Source organism: Myotis daubentonii, chromosome 12 (assembly GCF_963259705.1).
Source record: "Myotis daubentonii chromosome 12, mMyoDau2.1, whole genome shotgun sequence".
NCBI lineage: Eukaryota > Metazoa > Chordata > Mammalia > Chiroptera > Vespertilionidae > Myotis > Myotis daubentonii.
In genome coordinates this window covers 58,590,689-58,618,245 of record NC_081851.1, presented here as the reverse complement: position 1 = coordinate 58,618,245, position 27,557 = coordinate 58,590,689, and the positions used below count along the sequence as shown (strand labels likewise).

The 27,557-nt window shown below is 42.2% G+C and overlaps 1 protein-coding gene and 1 long non-coding RNA gene across 7 annotated transcripts in view; one reads left to right on the top strand and one right to left on the bottom strand.

Annotated features, from left to right (window-relative positions):
• EML4 (EMAP like 4) overlaps positions 1 to 12,475 on the top strand; it is a 159,293-nt gene extending 146,818 nt beyond the window's left edge. For 5 of the 6 annotated variants that reach the window (XM_059659985.1, XM_059659986.1, XM_059659987.1 and 2 more), the window contains 4 exons: positions 5,565 to 5,652; positions 6,148 to 6,246; positions 8,907 to 9,037; positions 9,702 to 12,475. In XM_059659985.1, coding sequence (XP_059515968.1) covers positions 5,565 to 5,652; positions 6,148 to 6,246; positions 8,907 to 9,037; positions 9,702 to 10,175 — 792 coding nt within the window. In that variant the 3' untranslated portion in view covers positions 10,176 to 12,475. The remainder of the gene's footprint in view (positions 1 to 5,564; positions 5,653 to 6,147; positions 6,247 to 8,906; positions 9,038 to 9,701) is intronic. The other variant, XM_059659988.1, reaches the window with a different exon arrangement.
• The window catches only part of LOC132213434 (uncharacterized), a 126,737-nt gene continuing 105,977 nt past the window's right edge, over positions 6,798 to 27,557 (bottom strand). The window contains exons 2-5 of the long non-coding RNA XR_009447998.1: positions 19,132 to 27,517; positions 15,100 to 15,235; positions 8,476 to 8,571; positions 6,798 to 7,587 (exon numbers count right to left, since the gene is read on the bottom strand). This is a non-coding gene — a long non-coding RNA (uncharacterized LOC132213434). The remainder of the gene's footprint in view (positions 7,588 to 8,475; positions 8,572 to 15,099; positions 15,236 to 19,131; positions 27,518 to 27,557) is intronic.

Sequence of the window (27,557 nt, the reverse complement as noted above, 5' to 3'; positions counted from 1 at the left end):
TTTAGATAGAGCATGGCTCAGTATTTGCCTTTACAGATTAGTGCTCCCATGTGCTGCCTCAAAGGTTTATGTTAAGAGTGAATGAACAGATTTTCTGCTGAAGCTGCTCTCGTATTTGCTGTTACTGGCAAATGATGCCTTCTCACAAGCACACACATCAGGTTTGTTTACTGTACTAGTACGTGACTGGGCCTGGCCCAGTGATCTTCCAAGAAATAATTTGCTCTTCATGAACCTGGCCTCTGTGGGCCGGCTGAGGAGTTGAAGGGAAGAGAGGTGAGTGGAGCCATCCTGTGTACTCTTCCTCCATGCCAGCCTTTCACTTCTGGCCTGGTGGCTGCCTCTGCCCTGTCACTTCCGAGGTGTCCCTGGGAGCACACTATCTTCAAACCTCCCTCCAGCACACACTCCAAACCTCCGTGGCCTCCTCTGCGGCATTTTGTTCCTCTCATTACATCATGTAGTTTAGAAGGACCTTTTTAATTTCACTTCCCATGAGAACTTCCATCTTCATAGTGTTTAGTAAATATTTTAAAAAGTGGTTTGACTAAATTACAGGATTCATGAATCCGTGATTGTATCCTAAATTCACTGTGTAAGCAGTTTGATTGTGTAACTGCTGCTATAGAAATCCTTTTAAGGCTTTGGATTCAGAAGCTCTTTTTACTTTGTCTCCTGCAAAGCCCTAGGATTTGGGGTTGGGGCTGGGGTGTGGGGCTCAAATGGATCTGATTTTATTTGCTTTACATACTGGGCTTCTCAAGTACGATTTAATATGACAAAAGGGTGTTAGCGCTAACAAGAACTTAAAGATTGCTGGTTAATGTTCTCAAAGATCCCTGAGTCTTTTGCGCTTTGAGTTTTGGGAGGTTTTAGTTCTATTCCTTTCCATACAGTGTTTCTTGACCTCAGCCTTTCCTGTACTGTTTTGAAAATGTACTGAAAAGGTCCTTAATTACTTATAAATTTCTTTTTTTAAATGTTACTTTTACATTGCTTTTTGCTCGTTGTCAGTGTTAAAGAAATGAGTGAGAGATCAGCATGATTTCAGTGCTGGGTTTAATTTGGTCCAGAATCATCTGATCTGGGTTTGAACTCTGGCTCCAATTCTGTTTTGTTTTTTAATATATTTCTATTGATTTCAGAGAAGAAGGGAGAGAGAGATAGAAACATCAATGATGAGAGAGGCCCCAGCCGGTTTGGCTCAGTGGACAGAGTGTGGGTGCGTTCAATTCCGGTCAAGGGCACGTACCGTGGTTGCAGGCTCCTCCCCAGCCTGTGCCCTGGTCAGGGCTTGTGCAGGAGGCAACCAATCGATGTGTTTCTCTCACATCGATGTTTCTGTCTTTCCCTCTCTCCCCCACTTTCCCTAAAAATCAATGGAAAAATATCCTCGGGCGAGGATTAACAACAAAAAAGATGAGAATTATTGATCAGCTACCTCCTGCGTGCTCCCTACTGGGGATCGAGCCTGCAGCCTGGGCATATGCCCTGACCAGGAATCAAACCATGACCTGCAGGTTCATAGGTTGACGCTCAACCACTGAGCCACGCCAGCCAGCCAGCCTCCATTTCTTTATGTGACTTCAGAAGTTACTTCACCTATCCGCCTCCTATACTTTAATCAAGGTTGCTATGAGATTTAGAGCTGATAGTGTATGTAAGGAACTTAAACTTAATGCCCTATACATAGAAAGTAAATCTCAGGTAGCATTATTCTCGGTAACTAGATGAGCCCTGGGTTGTACCTAGGGGTGTTTTTAACATGAATTTAACATAAATCTATGAAAGTTCAAAATTATTTTCTAGTTACGGACAATTGTGTATTTACCTTGAAATAGTTTAGTTGTTCTGACTTACCTAAAGGTCCTATTCTATGTGCAGTAGAATTAAGCTTATTTTATTGTGCACCTCAGTGCAACATTGGCTTTCTGTTTGCCTCAAATTCCTGTGTACTTTTTAACACTGCTGCTCAAAGATCTGAACCTAGCAGATACAGTGTATCGAAGTTGCAGTGATGTACTAAAAATCAAAAGCATTATAAAGTCTGTTAGGTAGGCAAGTAGTGCTGGTAAAAATAAGTGTTCTTAATGCCAGGACTGTGGTAATTGAAAATACATATAAGCAAAAAAGACATTTTAACTGTCTACCTAGAAATCTTCAAGAAAATAATCCATAACACTGATGCAGTGTTTGAGTAAGGCAGTAGGATTCAGTATTACTAATAACAGGAATTATAAAGTTGTCAGGGACTCAGGATCCTTCTTTCTTTCTACTCCATCATCCTCAGTAAGATGCTGCTGGGACTCCAGTCATCACATCCCAGTTGCAGGAAGAAAAGGCCCTCCTCCTACTAAGTCAGTTCCCTGAAAATTTTTCTGGGAGCCCCACTGAATGACTTCTGCCACCTCTGGCTGCAAAAGAGTTTAGGAAATAGTGCCTTAGCTGAGCATGTAAGGAAGGGGCAGACTGGATTAAATAAACAACTAGTGTCTACACTCTAAAGATCCGCTTTCTCTCAAACCAACAAAAGCACATCAAAACTGCAGTGGAGGAAAACCCTATTCGAAAGAGCAACAGAAACCTTAGATCAGCGGTTCTCAACTTGTGGGTCGCAACCCCTTTGGCAGCCAAACGACCCTTTCACAGGGGTCACCTAAGACCATCCTTCATATCAGGTATTTACATTACAATTCATAACAGTAGCTACATTACAGTTATGAAGTAGCAACGAAAATAATTTTATGGTTGGGTCACAACATGAGGAACTGTATTTAAAGGGCCAGAAGGTTGAGAACCACTGCCTTAGATGCTTTGTAGATAAATGTAGCAAGAAAAGCACAGGAAGCTAAGTAAAACATGGCTAAAAGACAAAACGGAACTATAAAAATAGAGACATGTTTCTAGATGAAAACACTGGATAAAAATATCTTTCTCTGCAAATTATCCTCTAAATTTGATGCACTCTTAGGTTTTCAGCATGATATTTATGAGCTTGATAAAATGGTTCTGAAAGTCATCTGAAACTTTCCACATACCACGAAACTATCACAGTTGGCTGAGAGTAGGCAAATAGACTAATGGAACAGAAAGAATCCAGAAACAGATCTCTGCTATGTGGAAATTTGCTAGGTAATTAAAAAGATACCTGAAATCAGTAGAGAAAGAATGAACTGTTCTCTACCTGTATTATCTAGCATCACAGCTACTAACCACAACTTTCTGCTTATTAAGTTCAGTTCCCTGGAGTACTGGCCACATTATGAGCACTCAGAAGCTACAGATGGCTAGTTGCCACTGCATTAGACTGCACAGAAACATTTTCATCACTGTGGAAAGTTCCATTGGACGCATCGTTATAGATGGTGAGGGGACACCTGGATACCTACTAAGGAAAATAGATCCCTAACTCTGGGCTTTGGTACGGTTGCAACCACTGAGTAGGTGATCCTCCATGCCATTAACAAAGATTTAGCTAAAATATTTGATTTTTCTGTAGTAGTATTTTGGGCTTTGTCATATGTGATTATTATTGTAGTCACATCATTCAGCTAGTTAATGGCAGAAATGAAGGTGCCAGCTTAGAAAATACTGTTTCTTTTTAAGGAGGTATGCAGGGTCTTGCTCCCAACTGTGTTTCTGGCCTTGCGGTGATGTCTGAAGCTCTTTGCCCACAAGCTGTGCATGTACCTTCCATGGCCTGTGAGTTGAGTGGGCAGGGACATGCTGAGGTGGTGTCTGGGAAGGTTGCATTACAGACCCCCCGCCGCTGCATTTCAGCTTTTCTTCGCTTATATACTGGAATCCATATCAGAGAGAAAATATTTTCCAATATGAATTGATAACTTCCCCAAGGTCTTTGCTGTTTTTCCTACTTGAATCTTTTGCGAATACTTTACATTGATTTGCCTTCTAAATATGTTGTGTCCAACACAGATGTTACATGAATATTATGTATACATACAATGCTTTTGATCTTCTAAGTAATGCTATTAAAGAGATTCAGATAATTTTTATATACTTCTGCATTAGGATAAGTAGTTCTTGGGCAACTGTACTTCGTCGTGACTGATCTGGTTAAACCCTTCACTCGTGTAGCAGAAGTTTTCTTCTCTTAGAAGCATGGCTTCTACAGGTGCCAGAGCAAGGAAGGCATCAGATTCATGTGAACTATGAAAAGGATATGTGTGAACCTGTCCTTCTGCTGTATTCCGAAAATACCCAGCAAGCACGTGTCTTTCTGGTTTTGAAAACTGATTTCTTACTAAGTTGGTAGGCCTGTGTGCCTAGCAAGGGATTCCCAATCTGTTTTCCAGTATACCACCTAATCTCCAGTGACTTCAGGAAACTTCTTTAGCTTTCAAATCCATATAATTTAAATTTATTTAAATGTATAAATATATGTATTTGCCATGCAGTGTTGTGGGGAGATCGTAGCTCCAGAGAGGTTTTGGGACATGTCATTAGATTTCAGAAGGGTAAGAGAATAATTAGAATACTTTGTATAAATCATTAAAAACTATGCCTAAAGTATTTTGAATTTATTAACTTAAAAAATAAAACCACATGCACAGAAAGCTAGTAATTTAAAAAGTATATTATAAATTAAGTATGTTTTACCATAGACTGTAAGAGATGAAAAGTGATTTTGAGTCTCCATCGACTTTGGTAAACCGATAAGACCTGTGATTTATCTGAAGTAGTTTATTGGAAATCGGCTGCGTATATGTGATGCCAACAAAATAACACCATTTAGGAGGTGTTGAATTCCCACAGTATTAGTAAAACCTAAGCAGAAAAAGATCACTGTCTTCCTGTTTAAGGAATGTTGTAAGGAGTCAGGTGATTATATCGGATCCAGCTGTTCTGAAGGAGTACAGTGTTGGGTGACTTCCAGAATATTCTTTGGAGATAGTGATCTAGGACAGCAGTCGCCAACCTTTCAGACCTCACGGACCACTGGTTGGCGACTGCTATTCTAGGAGACTGTTGTATGTGTGCCTCTGGGATGTGCCTTGGATACTCAAGAAGCAGTCCAGGAAAACTGTACTCTATGAACAACCTGAGACCAATACTTCATTCTCAAAAATGAAGTGACTCCAAAACAGGGACACCAGTGATCTGAAATATGGCCTAAGGGTTTGGTTCCTGTCACAGTGTCCTTTAAGGCACAAGTTTTCAAGACTGTCTTTCTTGGAAGTCCCTAACAGATAAATAGTTGCTGGTATCTAAGAGGGGAGGCCAACAGGATACTCCCAAGTTCCCAGTGTTAGTTACCCTTTCCACTGTGGTGAGGCCTCTTTAGCTGGAATTCTGCTTGAACTCTTCATGTATCACTGGCATCTTCACATACCTGCATCTTTGACTCCCAGTGAGATAGAGTGAAAAGGGACTAAAGGGTTGCTGTGAGCCCTATTCAGTTCTACACGTTGTGATACTGCTCTCTATACATTAGGAATTCCAGGTGAACGGCTACTCACAAAACAGTATTGGCTAATTATTGAACTTTTTATTATTCAAATTCTACATGCTTTCTAATAGGTGATCTATCTACTGTTTCCTAGGGACATTCCAGCTATATCACACACCTTGACTGGTCCCCAGACAACGAGTATATAATGTCTAACTCGGGAGACTACGAAATATTGTACTGTAAGTATGAATGACCATGTATGGCTGAGGGTGTCTGCCAGGGGCACTAATGAGTGGGCTGTATGCAATCTGAATTGTGCGGAGCATGCATGTTGGCCTCTCTAGCCTGGCAGCATATGTTACTCTGAGCTAAGGAATGAGAATCTCAAATGTGCTTCACTTCTCCAAAAAGGTAATGAGTTAATTTAAATGTGCAGACATGTCATAAGAAATTAACTCGGCGAGATTGATGCTGCTCTGAATGGTTTTGTATTTACTCTTTCTGGTGATGGGAAAAAGTATAATGGATGGACATGTAGGCTTTTTTAAAGAAAAAGAACCTTCAGTGGGAAACAATTTGTACTTCCAGAAACCATGCTTTAAACTCTTTTCCTTTTTAAATGTATCTTAATGTTTTTCAGTGTATGGATTATAAATCCAAGTAAATGTGGCTAGTTTGAATCATATACATTTATACACAAGCACTGATTATACTTCCTGTTTCTAAATTTAAAGGGAACATTACAGACAGCTGCAAACTAATCAGGAATCGATCAGAGTGTAAAGACATCGATTGGACGACATATACCTGTGTACTAGGCTTTCAAGTCTTTGGTAAGGACGTGATACCTGATGGAAAAAGGCTGTGGAGTTTTGTAGATAATTATTTGCCTGAATTCCTAAATGGAATAGTCTATATCTGTTCTTTAGTGTTATCACTATGAATGCCAGATTCAGAGAAATTAAACTGATACAAGGTTTGTTCTCTGCAGAATCCAGAATTCTGGCCCTTGATAAATAAGAGAAAGGAATCTATATATATATATATAAAAAGCCAGGGGCCATCACATCCAAAACAACCAAATGGATGACTGAACCGGCTAGTGGGGCGACAAGGCCAGCAGGGGGTAAGGGACAACCAAACAACTGAGCAGCAGGCTGTGTGGGGGCAACCTGCAGGGCGGGCAGTGAGGGGCAACCAGGCCTGCAGGGGGGCCAGTTAGGGGCAATCAGGCAGGCAGGCAGGTGAGCAGTTAGGAGCCAGTGGTCCTGGATTGTGAGAGGTGTGTCCGACTGCTGGTTTAGGCCCGATCCCCAGGATCCCTCAGGGGTCCCAGATTGGAGAGGGTGTAGGCTAAAACCCCACCCCCCCCCCACCCCATGCACAAATTTCATGCACCAGGCCTCTAGTTTTACATAATGGACAGATTGCCTGTCCATTTTTTTTTTCTCTAAGTGAAAACTGAAACTTTTAAATTTGTAAAGGCATTTTTATAACAGCTTTATTGAGGTATCACTCACTTTAAAAGTGCACCTAAGGTGCACAATTCAGTGGTTTTAGTATATTCACAGTTGTGCTTCTGTCATCACTAATTTCAGAACATTTTCATCACCCCAAAAATAAACCCTCCACCCATTCGTAGTCACTCCCACCTCTACCCCATAGCAACCACTAAAATCTATACTTCCTGTAATGGTCTATTCTGGATAGTACTTATAAATGGAATCATGTAATATGTGATCCATTGAGACTGGCTTTTTCATTTAGCATATTTCAAGTTTCATCCGTACTGTAGCATGGATCAGTACTTCATTTTATGGCTGAATAAGAGCTGTTGTATGGATATACCACATTTTGTTTTTCCATTCATCAATTGATGGACATTTGAGTTGTTTCCACTTTTCAGCTATTATAAATAATGTTGCTATAAACAAGCATGTGTAAGTTTTTGAGTAAGCATGTTTTCATTTCTCTTGGGTATGTACCTTGAAGTGGAATTGCAAGGTCAAATGGTAACTGTGTTTAACCTTTTGAGGAACTGCCGGCCTGTTTCCCAAAGTGTCTGCACCATTTACATTCCCACCAGCAGTTGGGGTTTGGCTTCTCCACATCTTGTCAGCAGTTGTTATTGTTAATTTTTGTATGTGAATGTCCAGTTGTCCAAGCACCATTTGCTGAAATAAAAAGGCAGTATTAGTAGCTATTATTTAAAGATAAAATTTGGAGATCCTTATCTGATGTTTGGACATTCCTAGAAATCTGTCCTGACAGTTTTCTAACTAAGCCTTTCCCAGTCTGTAGGGGTCCTTCTGAAAAAGTTAGATGGTAAATGGAAAAGTTAAAATAATAAAGCTGTGTTTGCAGAGAATTAAAAATAAATGTTATACTCAGAAATAGAATAAAAAGGTTGTAGCACAAATACCTAAAGCAATACCCAAAATATTAATACTTTTCCTTTTAACAAGTCTATCTCTGCCTTCTGAAAACGGCTCTCAGATCCAGCATAAGTATAGATCTGAACACTTCTTTATGCTGTGTGCATTGGAAAAATAATCCATTGTAGCTGCTTGTTCTAAATACAGCTGCTGTAGAGATGGAGAAGCCTACTAGGCTAGGAAGAAATGAAAATCAAAATAACCCTGACTATTCCATAAACAATTTCATTATTCTGGATGAAACGAAGGCAGTGGCCAATAACTAATAACTTACCTAGTTATTTTAATGAAGCAATATGTAATTATTATTAGTTCAGAAGTGTTTCAATTTATTTTACCCAGTTTACCAAACATAATTGTTCTCTAGAGTAACATTGAACCACAGAAGGCCAGCACTTCAACTTTATGTATTCCATAGTTTTAATCTAGTCTAATAAAATTCTGTGGTATGTTGAACATAACCACCAATGCCTGATAAAGGTTAAAATTAAATTTTCTATGTCTTATCTTTGGACATCAATAATAGTTACCAGAAAATTCTATGGGATATCAGATAGACTAGCTCTCCGTGAGGTTTTCTTTGAAGTGCCTCTCTGTGAGAGAGGATGTAAATTTTACACAGCTTACCCAGATTCCACTTCGAAGAATTAGTGAGTCCCACAGCTTTGTTTCTGTACCTTGCTATACGAGTCACTGAGAACTTCATGAACTCTAACTAGAAACCTGAAAAAGGAAGAGCTTATTGGTGAGTTAAACTTAAAACTAAAATTACTTTAGCACCACCTGCTGGTTACTAGTGAGTACTTTTGCATCATTAAATTTTCCATCATAAGGCTATTTAGATTTATAATTTTATTATTAGTTAGACTTTGGGTAAAATATTTGAATAAAGTGTTGAGCCACTAAGAAATTGTAAGGGGAAGATGTTAGCAGCTAAGAGTTTGAACACAGATGAAAATTAGTAAGATCCTGAAATTAAATAAACCTATGTAGCATCACAGTTATCAGTTATATTTTTCAGGCTAATTCTTCTGCACCCCTATGTTCCCATATCAAAGGTGTCTGGCCAGAAGGATCTGATGGGACAGATATCAATGCACTGGTGCGATCCCACAATAGGAAGGTGATAGCTGTTGCTGATGACTTTTGCAAAGTCCATCTGTTTCAATATCCCTGCTCCAAAGCAAAGGTAAAATTAATAAAAATTAGCATTATGGTGCCTTTTGTTTGAGGATAATTTTGTGTCAGTGGCACAAAAATATTTGTAGGGTTATTAATCACTGTCCATGATACTGAGATGCACAGGGGGAGAACAGGGCCATCTGTTGTCAGTGTCCAGGCATTGCTTGTCTTCTCTTTCCTCAATAAGGACAAGAAGATAATTATAGAAGGCAACTGATGACGGGTTATTCATTTTTGTTTATTGTGCATTTGTTTACATATTGGCAATTTTAAATTTCTCATAAACATATTTTGTTACATCTATGATCAGCATTATAACTCATGAGAGCTACTTCCTAAATCACCTACAATCCTGCCAACCTAGTAAATTCTTCCCTGGCCATCCAATAGAATAGTTACTAAGTATACCAACTTTTTCTCCAAAAGAGATGGGCTTTTATTTTTTTAGCTATATAGTCTAAAGTATACATGTCTAATTATTATGCTTTATTTCTTCTAAATAAACAGTATTAAAGGGAAATTACTGCTAGTTTTATTCCTCAGATTTGATGACTCGTGGCTTTGATTTCCTGTTTTATGAGCTGAATTACCCCTTTACCTTGTCACCTCCATTGCTGTAAGCAGGCATGTAAGAATGAATTTAACTTTCCTGTCTGATTTATTTCATATAGGCTCCCAGTCACAAGTACAGTGCCCACAGCAGCCATGTCACCAATGTCAGTTTCACTCATAATGACAGTCACCTGATTTCAACTGGTGGAAAAGACATGAGCATCATTCAGTGGAAACTTGTGGAAAAGTTGTCTTTGCCTCAAAACGAGATTGTAGTGGATACTACTTTAACCAAAGCCCCCATCTCTTCCATTGAAAGTGTCATGCCATCTGGCACTCCCACACCGCCTCCTTCCCAGCCCTTAAGTGAGACAGCTGAAGCAGCAAGTAGAATAAGCAATTCTCCCACACTTCTGGAGAACAACCTGGAACAGACTGTGGAGCCCAGCGAAGACCACAGTGAGGAGCAGAGCGAAGGGGGCAGTGAAGACCTCAGTGAGCCTGTTGATGAAGAGCCATCCAATGAGACAAGCCAGGAGCAGAGTGAAGCTCCTCCTACTGAGGACCAGCAAGACCCTGCACCTCTATCCTAACACCAGGGCCTGAGTGTATGTGACATTGAGCTAGAGTTCAGATAACAGGACAGGAAGTGATGGAGGATCGCTAATGACCAAGATTTTGGTTTCCATGTGATCAGTGTTCTTCAGTAGAATTATCTTCAATCAAATGGAACCGACCTAAAGGTTCGTTTTGGTGTGCGTTGAAGATGAACCAAACTTAATAGTAGGAAAGAGTGAAACATTATGTCTCAGAAATTATGTGTGTGTAAGTGGTGTGATGTCAATACTGGAAGCAAAACAGCAGTTGTATTGATTTAAAACAAACCCCTTGTTATCTGAACATGTTTTCTTCAGGAACAACCAGAGGCATCACAAATACTATTACTCATCTACTGGCTCAGACTGCTACTTTTCTCCTGATGCAGAAAAAAATCAGAAAAGAAAAAAGGAAAAAAAAGCTCCTTAACTGAGATATCCTCCTACCCCAAATGTGTAGTGGAAATTTGTCAGTTAAGAAAAACTCAGTATTGCCACTGGCAGTGGAGTTGCCTTCTTGAATAATAATGCCATTTCCTACACTACGGTAGATATCCAGGTCTGCTTGTTAGTCTACTGTATAGGTGCTGCCTTTCCTAAGTCATAATGAGGAGCAGTCTGTTAGTTTCTTGTGTGCGAGTCTATTTTATCTTAGAACTAAGAAAGCAGTGGTTTGTTACAGAGCTTTTAATGTATATTAAACCATTGATATGCAGAAATAATGGATTCCTCCAAGGATTCCTTTACTGGCCTGAACATTTTTAAATGTTAGGCATTTGTGGGGATGGAAGGAAAAAGAAACCGTATGCCTATAAAACTAAATTGTAATTACTAGGCTAATTTTAGCTTAGACTTCAACATAATTTGTTCCCTCAACAGCAGAAATATAAATACAGTAAGTTTAAATGATTGAATTGGTGCTTGAAGTTTATTGGCTTAGCTGTAATTTTTACACAGATTAATGATATTGAGGGATAAGATACTCAGCAAATTGCAAATTCTTTTTTACAGAAGTGTGAATAACAGTCATAATTCTTTTTATAAATTGCGTACTTAACAGACTTGCTATATATGGTCATTTCTCTCTGGTGGAAGTTGCTATAAGCCTTGCAATTATAATGTGGTTATCTTCTGCTAGTTTAGGCAATGCATGTATTATTATGCATTGGATAGTAGTTTTTGTTTTTAAGTTTTGTCAGATGACTTTGTTTTTAAGTATGTGTTTCCCTACTTTAAAAATAATTACTGACAAATACTCATTTCCTATATGTTTGTTTATACTTGGATTATAAAAAAAACTTTTATTTTTTAGCTTGCTGCAAGTTTTGATATCTTTTTTTTTGTTAGAATATGTTTAGAAACTTTGGATGAGTTCAGAAGTCTTAAGTATGCAAGTGTTTACGTGATTGTGCCATTCCAAAGTGCATCAGAACTGTCATTCCCTTCTAGTATCTTCTCAGGAGTAATACAGATCAGGTATTTCATCATCATTTGGTAATATACAAACTCCAGTGAACTCCCAAGGACATTCACAACATGTATATTCACGTGCTGTATGTAAGGGTGTGGGTATGTGTGAAGGGGTAAGTCTAGACACTTACTCTGTGTTTGTGTGTATCTCTATATAAGCAGATATACACCACATTGAAAATATTCAATGTATATCTCTAGGTGTATAGATATATGTTCGTGTGTATCTCTTTCCTTTTGTTTACAACTGTTCAAAAAAAACCTCAAAGTAGCTCTCTTCAACAGAAGAGAGGTAGTTTCCAAGCAACCCATTTTTTTTTTTAGTGTGTTCTGTACATAATTATCAGAGAGCATCAGTATCAGGCATATATAAGGCATATATATTTGCCTATTAGCAGTGGTGACTAAATTATCAGGTCAGCATGTGCTTTTCCCTACAAGAAAAATACTATGAGATGAACAAGTAGAAAAGCATTTCTTCAAGCTCTCAGTGATAACCAGGGAGTTTATGTGGGCACATCAGTCACCTTTGGGGTTGCTGTGTACAATGAAATTTATAATCGTGATACTCTTGGGTGGTAGTTTTAAGACACTACTAATACGCAGAAAGCGTTCCAGCTCTTGCTGGCAACTACTGTTTAACAGTCAATCAAATCTGTGATAATGGTTGGAAGTGGGTAGGATTATGAAATTGTAGTTTTTAGAAAAACTTGTGAATGAAAATGAATCCAAGTGTTTCATGTGAAGATGTTGAGCCATTTCTATCATGCATTCCTGTCTCATGGCAGAAAATTTTGAAGATTAAAAAATAAAATAATCAAAATGTTTCATTTGTCTCTCTAAATGTACCTTAAACTCTTTCTTCACTTATATTGCTAGTTGCCATGACTGTCCCCTTTTTAGAAAACATGACAATTATTAGTTGATCACAGTTGCTATTACGGATACAACCATTCTGGTAGTAGTAAACTCCATCTCATAATATTAGAGGAAATTACTTCTGATTGATGCTTCCATTTAATAAGGAAATAGCTTCATTTTAATTTACTTCATGTCTATACTCTCTCTAATGTTTACCATTGGATAATCCTAGTGATCCTGATTCCACTGCCTCCCAGTATTAGCCTTTGTGAAATCCTTGAGCTCAGTAGGACCCTGTATCCTGATTTCTCCATCTCTCCCATGTTGCTTAGTGACAAGGATCCCGTGCACACCACAACCATAAATTGGCTGCTACATACTTTCTTTTTGAAGAGTTAGATTGAGAGTATTCCATCTATTCCCCAGCTTTATAATCAAGGAAATGACGGTATTCATCATTACCTTATTCACCTTTGGTGACTGACAGAGCCACTCACATATACAGGCACACCTCGCTTTATTGCACATTGCAGATGTTTTTTGTTTTCTTTACAAATGGAAGGTTTGGCAACCCTGCATCAAACAGATCTATCAGCACAATATTCCAATAGGTTCAGATGATGCTTAGCATTTTTTAATTAGGTGTCATCTTTTTATACGTATTGCTGTTGTACACTTAGACTACAGTATAGTGTAAACATAACTTTTGTATGTACTGGGAAACCAAAAAATTCATGTGCCTCGCTTTACTGCAGTGGTCTGGAACCAAACCTTCAGTACCTCCACGGTATGCCCGTACGAACTAACCCATGAGGGGCTGTCCTGGAGTAGGAGTTTCTCTTTCACCAATTCTGAAACAAAATGGCCGATGGACACAAGACAAACCCACTTAAACAGTGTGACTGAGGTGCTGGTAATACTGCTAGAAGAAATTAGGTTTCCAGCTTAAAGCTGGAACTGAAAGGAAGAGGAGTAAAGAGAACATGTTTAGGACAAAGAAGACAGGCTGAAGAGCAGCCCCTATGCAGCCAAGCATGCCCAAGCACCCTGGTTCATTTAGTGATGGGGGTGCGGGGGGGTTGGTTATCCTGTAGGCCGGGAGGTGGTTGGGAAGATTTCATAACTGACCATGTTCATTTACCTAGATAAGGGCCACGCCAAGACTTCATGTTTTATAGCTTTAAAGCTCACTCTTCTTCCACTCATACTGGGAGGAAGACTTTCTTTAGAAACAGGTAGCAAGCGGGAAAGGATGAGGGTACAAATTCACAGATTTGGGAAGATAAGCGAAACAGCAGAGGGTCTGTCAGTCTCAAGCCTCAGGTTCACCTTTTCCAAAGGAAAACTGAATTTCTACTCTGCCCGCATTAACAGGCCTGTACAATAACCCTAAATGCTCTGGTAAAGAAGATAAAGGGGGAAAAAGAAGTAGTCCCAAACGGAGTAAAGAAAGCCTGTCTCCTAGAAATGTCAGTGTGTTTCGTTTCTGTACCTATGGGCGGCGTCCTCAGGAGACCAGGGCTCACTGAACACATTATTATTGGGTCCTTTTTTTTTTACTTCACCAATCCAGAGTCTGGCAGAAAATCTCAATTACTACTTCTATATCTCAAAGGACAAAAACATGAAAAAATGGGCAAAACCAAAAAACAACCGAAGTACTCAATAATTAAAATATGGTATATCCATATAACTAAATGCTATTCAATGATAAGAGCTAACATGCTTTACGTGCAGCCCCATTATCTCCACTTTACGGAGAAGCCAGGTTACACTATAAGCAAGTAGCTGCACCAAGATTTGCAGCCAGGTCCTGCTAGTGCACTAAAGACGTTTGCTGTAAGACAATAAGCTAGTGATTACTACAGGAAAGACTAGAATGATTCCGCTCCTGGTAGGAAGGATTGAAGACCAGCATAAAGGAGAACTACAGAAAGTGATTAGACTTTGCAAAAGGCAGTGTGGGGCTCTGAACAGTGTCACAAAATTGAAGGGACCTGCCTGTGCACAAGTCCCCTCCTTCCACCCCTCCAGCCAAGTGCAGAGCAGAGGAGCTCCCAGCCTAACCTCACATTCTGACACCTGCTGCCAGTGACTGCCTGCTCTTCCTGCTTTTGTTGGCCAGAGTTGCACATGAGTACCAAGTCCTTACTGCTCCATTTAAACCTATTTGTACAGAGATTCTGCTTCCTTATTTTCCAACTTTTGAGCAATTTCCATTTCACAAAAAAAGCATGGCAGCTGTCAGTGGCCAAGTGCTTTTCCCACACTGCCTCACCCCCCATCTCTCACTGCCCGTGGCAAGCCTGGAGGTTCTCCCAGCCCCACGCTAGGCCACTTGGCTTTGATCTTGCATCTCCTCCCCCTCAGCAATGTAAACACACAGTCCTAAAAATAGATTTCACTAAGGAGCCATCCAATGACAGATGAATATGGATAACTGCTGGTGCTGATGACATCACAGTTTACTTTCACCAGTTCTCACTAGAGGAACTTAAAACAAAAGGGTCGATAAAAAAAGGGGGGAGGGGTTGTTAAATGACCTCCAAGAGGAAAAATAACTTTTCAATAAGAAGCAAAACCCTCATACCTGGTCATCCCGTTTCATTCTTGATGGCCACATAGCCACCAAGCCAGAATGCTTCCTGGGAGAGGTCACAGGGTCCTGCAGCCTGCCTCTGCACAGGCTGTCCCTGTAGCCAACACTGGGTGGGGGCCTTGGAAGCCTGGGCGGAAGCCAGGGAACAGAAGCTGACATTCTCTTAGCAGATCAATGGTAGAACTACTTCACTTAACGTAACTGTCACTCAGATGCCCAGGTAAGGCAGGTCCTCCTCCTCCTGCAGACTTCAGTCTCTACAATAAAAATGTACAGTGCTGCCAACAGTTTCAAAGTGGCAGCCAGTCTGAATCCTGGGGAGTAAGTCATCCATTGATGAGGCATATACAAACCTATCCCGTGCAAGGAACCATGCTGGGCCCCACAGGCAATCCAATGATGACTAAGATACAGCCCCTGCCTTCAGGGAGCATGTAACCTAGAAAGGTGGGAAAAACAACCTTTCTAATTTCTCTCAAAATTCAAAAATTATCACTACGTGATGATAAATAGTGTATCATTTGAAATGTGAAAAGTAAATATTCCTATTGAGGAATCATGGATTGGTCATCTATTGGAACCACCCATCCACTGCTTAAATTCTATAACAGATAACATCCAAAAGGTTAAATTTTGATATTTAAAAAATAGTGTGGAACCCATACAATGGAATACTACTGCCTAATGAAAACAAACAAACTATTGATATATGCAAACTTGGATAAAGCTCAGGGTATAGAAAGTCAATTTTGAAAGTTTACCAGCTGTACATTTCAAACACTTATATACACTAGAGGCCCGATGCACAAAATTCGTGCAAGGGGCTGGGCCCTCGCAGCCCCGGCTTCGTCTGGAAGGTCGTTCGGCTATCCGGTCTAATTAGCATATTTTGCTTTTATTATAGTTTCTCAACATGACAAAACTATATAGAATAGACTAATGATTGCCAGGGGACGGTACAGAGGGGAGGGATGTCACTATTAAGGGGAAGCACAAGGGGGTTTCTTTGTGGTGATGAAGTCTGTCTCTTGGTTGGGAGGGTGGTTACATGAATATATACATGGGATTAAATTGCACAGAACTACACACATGAACGTAAAAATGATGAAAATTCAGAAAGGTCTGTAGTGTAGATTAGTGTATTATATCAACATCAATTTTAATTTTACACATTATATAACGTGACTATATTTGGGGGGAGAGAAGCTGAGGGAGGGGGTTCACCAGACTCTACTATTTTTCAAACTTCCTATGAATCTATAATTATTTCAAAATGACAAATTTAAAAAGATATAAACACTTTACCTTCCCTTTATGTTTTTGAAGGGAAAGTGGAAAAGAAAATGGGTCTTAATACAACAAAATTTTAATACAATTTCTATCCATGTGCACTTCAGGTACAAATTGTGAAAGTGGGTGCTCTCCACAGCTTTTCCAGCCGCCACTCTGCTGCCAAGGGTGTCTGAGAGAATTCCTGGCTGGAGTGGGCATGAAGAAGCCCAGGCAAGGGAGGGGTGCTGGTCAGAGGTGTGGTTGTTAAGTTCAGCTTGAGAGCAGGGCAAGAGACAGCCTGGAGGCACGGAGAACTCGCCTGCTAGTCCCCCTCCCCTTGAGGCACCTGCTGCATAACTCACATGGGAGATGGCCTCTGCGTATCCTCTCCCTTTGCTCAGGCACTGTCCCCTTCTCCCTCTTTATTTTTTTGCTATTTTTTTTTATTGTTTAAAGTATTATAAATAGTACATATGTCTCCTTTTTCCCTCACTGACCTCCCCCCTATCCCCCCTAGCCCCCAGCACATGCCCTCACCCCCCCCCCAGTGTCTGTGTCCATTGGTTATGCCTATATGCATGCATCAACTGATGAACAAAAATAGATAAGAGACAAAGAAGCATCGAACAGACTGTCAAACTACAGCGGGATGGCAGGGAAGGGTTTGGGGGGAGGGGTAAGAGATCAACCCTTCTCCCTCTTTCTGACTGGTCAGTGTCATTGGTATCACTCCCTTTCTTGGAAACCCCTCCAGAAGCCACCCTCTGCTGCCTTTCCTCGGATGCTTGGGCTGAATCACCTCCCCTTATCCAGAATTTATAAAATGACAAGAAAAAGAATCCCCCTCTTTAGCGCGGCCCTCATGAAATTGCTGCAGAGTTGAGATTAGGTGATCAGGCTTTCTCCCGTGAGTGACAGGCCCTCGGGCTTCACCGGCAGAATCTCTTTTTGCGTGGCCTACTGTTTGCCAGGCTTTGACATTTCCATTTAGAAGATGAATTGATTCTGAGCTGAGCCAAGTGTCCTCTTTTGGAAGATGTGTTAAGACCCAGGCCCTCGCAGGACACGAGCGTCCATGAGACCCTATCCCTTTCTCACATGATGACGGGTCAGCCTTCCTGGGGGGCAAGTGAGGAATCTGACATGGACTAAGCGGCTGCAACGAAAAAGTATTTTTCACTGTGGGCTTAGGCACCATCCGTGCTATCCCCAGGCCCCATCTCCCTGATCACAGCCTGAAAGAAGGGAATAAGGCCCTGGTTACCAAGGGCACTTGATCCACATGGGAGACATCCTGGTGAGCTCATGGGCTCCGCCTGGCCCTGTCTGTGAAGGCCCAGCATGAGAGAAGACATTAGCTGTCCCTGCATCAGGGCACAGGGAAGGCTGCCCCTCCGGATGACTGGCTGGGGCCTCCAACCCAATAAACAATGTTTGCTCTGGAAGCGATGAGCAGTGCAACAAATTGTTAGGAAAGCCTGCAGATGGCTCCATTAATAAAGCTGCCATTCACAGTTGCCAAAGCTGAAGTAGTTTCTATGGGAAACCCTCATATTAAAATAGAAGGAAGTTCTTTTAAATTACAGTAATTACATTTTCATTAAACATTATCAAAGTTAAACACGGGGATTTGTCTGGGAGGGCACTCATCATTCTGAGCTCTGAAGGCCAGGGATAGTATCACCTCTCTCTGGTCCCTGACACAGAATCTGACATAGCGATTACAGAATGAATGGTTTGTGCCATAGGGTTACTGGTGGTAAAAATGGGACAAGTCCCCTGTCTCAAGTAACCCAGATCTGTCCATGGAAAAGCCCTGTGGAAAGGACAACAGGGCACCTGGTAGTCCATAAGGGAAGAAAGCAGAACTTGTGGGAAGCCAGAGATGGCCCAGGGTACTCAGAAGACTTCAAGACCCAGCTCAAAAGTGGCCAGGTCGGCAGACAGCACTAGGAAACCCCAGGCCCAAACTGCTCTTGGGGATGAAGCTTGAGGCACGACTGTCTTCACCAGGGGAGTCAGTCTGCCCCTTCTGTTTTCAGTGGCATCTGGCCCAGACCCGGATCCCAGTGAGATTCTTCTGGGCCCAAAGCACAGCACAGAGCTCTGCAAAGACCAGCCAAGTGTCCCCACCACACACGCACATTCCCAAGATACATAAATAAGGGTAGAGTCAGCACCTCTGACCTCTGTCCAGACCTGGAGCTGAAGAGAGCCCATCTCCCCTCCCTACCTCCCCAGCTCCCGGGGTTGGGACGGTCCACCTTGACGAACCCTGGGTTGACTTCTCGGTTGCAACACACCCCACCCATAATCACTCAGGAAAATAAATAGAAACAATATGCTGGATGACAAGGTATAGTAAATCCTACAGCAGGGACACTGAACTTTCTCCCACCGTTCTCCCCACACCTCCTGCTATGGCCACTAGACAGAAACCTGGGAATGCTGACTCTCAGGAGACTGAGGCTGCAGACAGGCCCAGATGAGGACTCTGACCCCTCACCCGGCAGAATTAAGGCCACCCAATCCCAAGGCATAAGGCTCAGGGGCAGCCTAAGGCTCAGGCAGCTAGATCATGATATCGCAAAGGGCAGCACACTCACCTCCTGACCCACCAGGTCCTCAGCTCCCTAAGACCTGCCCAAGCTGGCCTGGGCTGAGTGGTGACCACTCCTGAGCTCCCATGGCCATAGGACATGTTTTTGCAAGTTACACACCCTGCCCTAACCATCAGCAGTGACTGCTTACCCCAGCCTTCCTGCTGCAGTTGCGGCCTACTTCCTCTGGCACGGCACTTCCTGATACTCAATGAACAGGGTCCGACTAAGGGAGACACATACATATACATGGGCAGACACATACATATATAAACCGATTTTCCAAATGACTGTTGCTTCAAGAGGACATGAATCCAGGAGAAAAGGGAACAGACACCAAGTATAAACAAAGGCCCTTCTGTGTGACTCTAATTAGAATGACAACCAATTGAAAACAATTTAATGTTGGTTCATGAAAGGTTAATGAAATTCATGTTTTGAAGATGCAGAATGCAACACGGATATAGCCAGAAACACATTTCTAACCTTCATTCTCTTTAATTATTCGGTCAAAATAATTTCCCGAGAGCAGTTTTAGTCTCTGGATGGCTTTAATTAAACACCACTGAACTTTAAGTTAACATCAACTCATCCAGCTGCAATTAACCTGCTATCTAACATGAGGGTTTTGTGGCCTAAGCAGGGGCATGGTGGGGGAGGGGAAGATGGGCACGGAGCCTGACAGGTATTCACCAATTCTAGAACATTTTCCATCTTTCCCCCACCCTCGCCAGTGGCCAGGAATTTCTGTAACCTGTCGCAAGCCTCTCTAAAGACAGAGGCCGAGGCTGAGCCGGGCAACCAAGCTGACTCCTTCCTTGGACTTTCCCATAGTCCTGGGCTCTGGCTCCATTCTCTCCAACAACTTCGGCATAAGCCTGGTACAACCAGACCCTCCACGTGAGTCCAGGGCCAGCAGACCCCTGCCCCAGTGCCTCCACTCTGCTCTTGCCTACCTGCCTTCTTCCCCCTTCTCTCCCTCCCCTTCCCAGTGCTGAAATGTGTCAAGAGCCCTGGCTCAGCAATCCTGCCTGACTAGGTGCCCTCAGGAAAGACCCCTATTTTCTGAGCTGACTCTGGCACTTCACCCAGGCCCCAGGTATCTGCCTCACTCCTTTTCTGCCTTTGGAGACCAAGGTTCCTGCTTTTGTCAGTTGCATTTCGTAGCCGTACCAAGGCCCTTTTGCAATGAGTTTCTGCTTCTTTCTAAAACTTTTTTCCTGCTGACTGGGAGGCTGCCCTAACATTTCCCACAGCTTGGGGCAGCTTCAGCCAACTTCCATCAGAATGTTATTTGAAGTTGGCAAAGAGTCTAATCTACCTAGCACATGCTGGGCAATGTGAAGGACCTGTACTTTGGCCCTGAGGTACAGCCACGTGACCATGACAAAGCTTCGTGTCAAAGGCAAGGTCAGGGCAGGAAAACGCATGATGTTGCAGGAGGGCTGTTAGCACTCGAGGAAAGAAGTATTATCTAAAGAATGCTATTCCCAGCCACTCTGCCTGACCTTTTCCAGTAGTACCTGCAGCAGCTTTCCTGGAAATCAGCTCTAACACTCCGGACCCTGAGCACTAAGCAGCATCTGGTTTCGGTCTATCCAAGACATCCTGCAGCACCTGTGCACCTGGAGCTACCCCAGTCAAGAGTCCTAATGAAACTCACGCAAGTGACGGCTGCTGACGGCACAGGAGACTGCGGATGACCCACCTGCTCCAACACTATCGTGCAAGGTGGCCGAGCCACCCCAGTTGCTCTGTTCAAGTCATGAGAGCAAGGTCAGCTGTTGCTGCCCTCCCAACCATGAGGGCACGCCCCCTACAGCCACGGTGCCCGTTTCCCAGAAGAGAATCCACAGCCACACTCCCCCGCCCACATCTACCCAGCGGCAGCCTGTCCTCAGGTAACCAAACCCCATCCATCCCAAGGAGCTCCCCCAAGGGAAGGGCAAGGGATAACAGTGAAATTGCTCTATAACAAGAAAGGTTCTTAACCAAATGATTTACTAATCCTTAGAGACGAGAGACACCCTAAAAAGGACCTAAAGATATTTTTTTAACTTTTAAAAATAATATTTAATTTTGAAATAGAGTGCTTGCTTATAGGGCAAAGGTATCTGACTCATCTTTGGGTCCCCGGCACCTGGTAGTGTGTGTTTTTGCACTAACTAAATATCTGAAAGCAGCAGAGCATTAGGGGACTCCTTCAACCATGAGTCAGAGGGGCCCTAGACAACCAAGGATGACAGCCAATGCTCCTGCGAGAGGAGCACTAAGGACAGTGCCCCACTTCTCAACCAACCCGCCATGGGCAGTCTTCGGTGATAGATTAGAGTGATCCAACCCAGGATATGTGCAGTCAAATGTCCAATAAATGTACTAAATCACGGGGACCAGATAGTATCTGAATTTCTAAGCAATCAATCACCATTGCCCCTGGTGTATCCTCTAGCTATGGAAGATCAATGAGCCAGAAAGCCGGGCAGCCTGCCCAGAGCCACACTCACAAAGAGGAGAAAAAGTATATAAATCAAAGCCCGCCCGCCAGCATTACAAAAGTCACTCCCACCCTCACGCTGACATTGATAGCTTCACACCAAAGTCACTCTAGATGAGGGGCCTGGAAGGAGAAGGAAAGTTAGAACCTGAAAAGGCATCTGCTGACAGAGAAAACAAATGATGAATAAGAAAGAACGTCAAAGTAGCCATTTGCAACCTTTCTTACTTTTGTGCACCCTAAAGAATTTTGAAAATTTTTGTGTAGCCTTGTGCATATGCAAGTTTAACAACTAAAACCTTTCATTGTAAGTTGAAATAGTTGCACGGAGTAATTTCTGGTGTATTATAGATAAGGGCTTAAACTATTAAGTCACAATCACCTGGTCCCAAAGGTAATCCTTGTGAGGCCCAACTGCGCTTGGGTTCTGGGACATCCCCCTTTCTGCACAGGCTGGTTCTAATGAGTTTCTGGAACCTGCAAACAGAGGAAGTTTGGCTCAGAGAAGTCAGCAGAGACTGTTCCTGAGGAAGGCAGCAGATGGACCAAAGACATTAATGGCACTATCAAAAGGACCTGGACACAAGTGGGAAAAGTACATGAGTAGACAGTTGACAAAAAAAGAAATAAAACTTACCTTTAAAAATAAAAAGATTTTTTAAAGTAAGAATAAATTTTAAATAAAAGAAAGATATTCAACATCACTAATTTCAATAGGAAGGCACTTTAAACCAAAGGAATTTTATCACTTACCAGATTGGCAAAGAAGAGGGCGAGCAGGCACTCCCCTCATGGCTAGACAGGAACATACATCAGCACCATCGCTTTAGTGAGGAATAGCTATCACAATGGGGGATGCACATTCTCTAGAAGTCTCACTTCTAGAAATGACCCTACAAATATATTCAGTAATATAAAAAATGACAAAAAGATTATACATTAAAGGAGTGCTTATAAAAGCAAAAAAGATACGGCTAACTAACCATCAAAAGGAGACTAGTTAAATAAACTATGGTATGTTCATAAAATGGAACACAATGCAGAAAAATAAAGCAGAGAACAATCTCCAGACTGTGAGTATTAAGAATGTATAATGCCACTTGGGCAAAAACAAAACAGGCAGCGAAGGAAAATGCATCTGATCTGTGAATAGAACACACCTGAACGTAACCAGAGGCAACGGGGCTGGAGACAATGTAAGGTCAGCATGGAAAGCATCTTGTGTGTCAGGAAGTGAAGAAATGCTCAGAGACTGACAGGGGCATGTCAACAGGACACAGAAACCAAATTTGAGCTGAATTTGAGCATCAGAATGATAACTACAGAGATGGTTATTACAATGAATGAGAAAATTACATTAAAACTTTTTAAAAGGGGGGTACTCATCTTCACAGAAAAATATCAACATTGCAGAAGAAATGACAGAATAGAAAGTCACTTTTTAAAACCATCTTAAAAATAAATGACTCAGGTCAGGGGACAAGGAGAGATAAACCAAAGAACTTGTATACTTCTATGCATAACCCAAAGACAACAATAGGTTGGTGAAGACCTGGGGGGTAGGGAAGGACTGGGCAGAAGGGGGAGGTAGAGTGGGGGATGGGAGACATCTGTAATCCTGTCAACAATAAAATAAAATAAAAAAGACTGAGCCCAGCCGCTGTGGCTCAATTGGTTGAACATCGTCCCACGTACCAAGGGGTGGCCAGTTCAATTTCCGGTCGGGCCACATGCCTGGGTGCAGGTTCGAACCCTGGTCAGGGGCATGCAGGAGATAGCCAATGGATGTTTCTCTCCCTCTCCCTCTCTTCCCGTCTCTCTAAAATCAATAACAAAGAACATATCCCCCAAAAATGAAAATAAATTATTCAAAGAATCATCAATGAACACTAACACTGGATGCAAAACTATTGAAAATAGGATATTCCCAGTCTCAAATATCACCCCACAGATTACTTGTTAATTACAAAGGGGAAAGGGTATCTTTACAAGGGAGAAATCTCACATTTTAATTATCTACTTCAAATCATCAATAATGGGACAAACTGGTTTTGAGTACCTTATTATACCACTGATATAATAAGGAAAACACACTATCTATAAAGAATTCCTGACAAAAATGTTTAACCTGGATCCAATTATAAGGAGACCATTAGACAAATCCAAGTTAAAGGATATTCTGCAAAATACTGGCAGTCGATCAATGTTTCTCTCTCTCATCAGTTTCTCTCTCTTTCTTCCTCCCTCTCTCTAAAAATCAATTTTTAAAAAAGGTTAAATATGGAGTTACCATAGGACTCAGCATTTCCACTCATTATATGCCCTATGTCCATCAAATACCTGATGTAGATCTGTGCACCTGAAACCTGTATTACTGTGTTAACCAGTGTTGACCCAATAAATCTAAAAATAAAAAAATACTTGTATACCAACATTCATAAAAACATTCATTATTCATAATAGCCAAAAGTGGCAATAACCTAAATATCCATCAACTGATGAAGAGATAAAGAAAATGTGGTATATCCATATAATATTATTCAGCCATAAAAGGAATGAAGTACTGATACATAATACAATATAGATGAACCTTGAAATCATTACAGTGAGAGAAATCAGTTACAAAAGATCACATATTGTATGATTGATTATACAGTAAACCCTCGATTTTGCAGACTTCAATTTAACAGACTTTCGATTTAACAAACAAAATTTCTGGTCCACACGTCATATGCAAAAATTAATGCCCTGTTAATTTGAAAATACTTTTAACCTATATTTGCTTATAATTAAATTAACAGGTCATTTTCATTTGTTATTAATTCACTGTTATTTTCAACAAATTTAGGCAGATAGGCCAAATGTTGGGAAAAACTGTAGTAATTTCACATAATTAAATATTACACATCTACAACTACAGTCTACATATTTATATCCAAGAGTCACCGCTAGTAAACAATGTTCAGCAAATGATTAGCACACGATCGCACCACATTGCAAGTGGTAATTGGTTCTGTTGTTGCATGGCATGACTTTCTGCAGCAGTTTTAATGCATGCTAGCCAATGTTCTAGCATTTATTTACTTGCAGTGATCTATTCAATATAAATTTTTAATTGCTGTAATACATATAGAAAACTTCTACATGAAATTAAAATTTTCATACATAAATTTAAATTCACAAATTATCTACATCAGTAAGAACAGGTAAACTAATTTGTCAGTTTTGTTAACATGCATTCGGAAAACCTACTCTATTATATAACGAATTTTCAGTTTTAACAGATACCCCGCGTCTGAATTAGTCCGTTACGTTGAGGTTTTACTGTATTTATATGAAATGCCCAGAAAGAAAAAAATCTAGAGAGACAGAAAATAGATTAGTGGTTGCCCAGGGCTAGAAGTTAGGGTAGGGAAGGGAAGTGACTGCTAATGGCACATAGAGTTTCCTCTTAGGGTAATAAAACTGTTTTAAAACTGATTTGTGGCAATGGTAGCACAACTCTGAATTTAGGAAAACCCACTGAATTGTACACTTTTTGTTGTTGCTGTCAATCCTCACCAGAGGATATTTTTTCCATTGCCTTTTAGAGAGTGGCAGGTAGGAAGCAGGGGAGAGAGAAACATTGATGTGAGAAACATCGATTGGTTGCCTCCCACATACACCCCTACTGGGACCCGGAATCAAACCCACAACCCTTTGGTGCATGGGCCCACACTCTAACCACTACTCAGGGCTGAATTGTACACTTCAAAAGGTGAATTGTATGGTATGTGAATTATATCATAATAAAGCTGTTATTTTAAAAAACATAACTACAAAGGACACATTATTAGGATACCTGGGGAAAATTAAAGAGAGACTCTATATTAGGTATCAGTATTGTTATCAATGTTAAATGGGGTGTGACAAATGAGTTATATCCTTACTCTTAGGAGATACTGGCTAAAGTATTTATGGCTGAATCATCATAATTCTATAGCTTAATCTTAAATGATTTAGCAAAAACCAAATGTTTATGTACATACATTCATTGTGTGCCTGTGCTTTGGGAAAGCAAGAAAAAGCAAAAGTGGCTATATATTGATAACAAGTGATCCAAGTGAAGGATGTACAGGTGTATTTTGTACTATTCTTGCAATGTTTCTGTCATCTGAAATTTTTCAAAATAAAAACTTGGGAGAAATATCAAAAAATAAAGTTTAGACTTATACAGACAAATAACAACTACCGAGCCTTTGGGAATGCTATTGTTTATAAACACAGTATTTTACCCTCAGTAAGAAATCACTATCCTTTGTTATGACAAGATACAGACCACCACTTCATCTATAATAATCTACACTAATAAAAAGAAAACATGCAAATTGACCATCCCTCTGCTACACCCACCAGCCAATCAGGGCAAGTACGCAAATTAGCCCAACAAAGATGGCGGTGGCCATGGAGCTGGAGGCTTGGGTTGCCCCTGGTGACAGAGGAAGCCAAGCTTCCCTCCTGCCCTGGCCGCTGCTGAAGGAGGGGCTGGGGGTCTGGGTCTCCAGGGGTTGTGGCCAGCCTGAAAATGGCCCTCAGCCCCTCACCCAGGCTGGCCAGGCACCCCAGTGGGAACCCCCACCCTGAAGGGGGTGTGGCCAGCTTGAAAACAGCCCTCAGCCCCTCCCAGGCTGGCCACGCCCCCAGCAGGGACCCTCACCCCATGGGGGCATGGCCAGCCTGCAAACCACCACAGGCCCCTCGCCCAGGCCACCCCATGCCCCAAGGGAACCCCCACCCTGATCCGGGACACCCTTCAGGGCAAACCAGCTGGCCCCCACCCGTGCACCAGGCCTCTATACTAATAAAAGGGTAATATGCTAATTAGACTGGGAGACCTTCCAGGAGACCTTCCCGACGTTCTTCTGGACAAAGCCATGGTGGTGGGGCCGAGGTAGAGGAGGTTAGAGGCCAAGAGGGGACGGCAGTTGTGGGTGATCAGGCCGGTGGGGGGGACCGGTGGGGGGCGAGCAGGCCATCAGTGGGAGTCAGTTGGGGGTGATCAGGACTGTGGGGGGGCAGTTTGGAGTGAGCAGGCCAGCAGGGGGGCAGTTGGAGGCGAGCAAGCCAGTGGGGAGGGAAGGTGGGGGCAAACAGGCCAGCAGGGGGGGCAGTTGGGAGTGAGCACACTGGCACGGTGAGCAGTTGGGGGTAAGTACACTGGCACAGGGGGCAGTTGGGGGTGGTCAGGCTGGTGGGGGGGCATTTGGGGGCAAGCAGGCCAGCGGCGGGGAGCAGTTGGGGGTGAGCAGGCTGGCAGGCAGAGTGGTTGGGGCAATCAGGCAAGCAGGCAGGTGAGCGGTTAGGAGCCAGCAGTCCCGGATTTTGAGAGGGATGTCCGACTGCCGGTTTAGACCCAATCCCTGTAAACCAGCAGTAGGACATTCTTCCAGGGGTCCCAGATTGGAGAGGGTGCAGGCCGGGCCGAGGGACACACCCCCCCCCCTCCATGCACGAATTTCGTGCACTGGGCCACTAGTAAAAGCATAATATGCTAATTAGACCAGACAGCTGAACGACCTTCTGAACGACCTTCCAGACGTCATTCCAGACATCCTTCTAGACCAGTGATGGCAAACCTTTTGAGCTCGGCGTGTCAGCATTTTGAAAAACTCTAACTTAACTCTGGTGCCGTGTCACATATAGAAATTTTTTGATATTTGCAACCATAGTAAAACAAAGACTTATATTTTTGATATTTATTTTATATATTTAAAGGCCATTTAACAAAGAAAAATCAACCAAAAAAAATGAGTTTGCATGTCACCTCTGACACGCATGTCATAGGTTCGCCATCACTGTTCTAGACGAAGCTGCGGCAGCGGGGGCTGAGGCTGAGGCAGAGGCAGTTAGAGGCGATCAGGCAGGCAGGCAAGCAGAGTGGTTAGGGGCGATCAGGCAGGCAGGCAAAGTGGTTAGAGGTGATCAGGCAGGCAGGAGAATGGTTAGGAGCCAGCGGTTCAGGATTGCGAGAGGATGCAGGCCGGGCTGAGGGGACACCCCCCCCCTCCTGTACACAAATTTTGTGCACCTGGCCTCTAGTATAT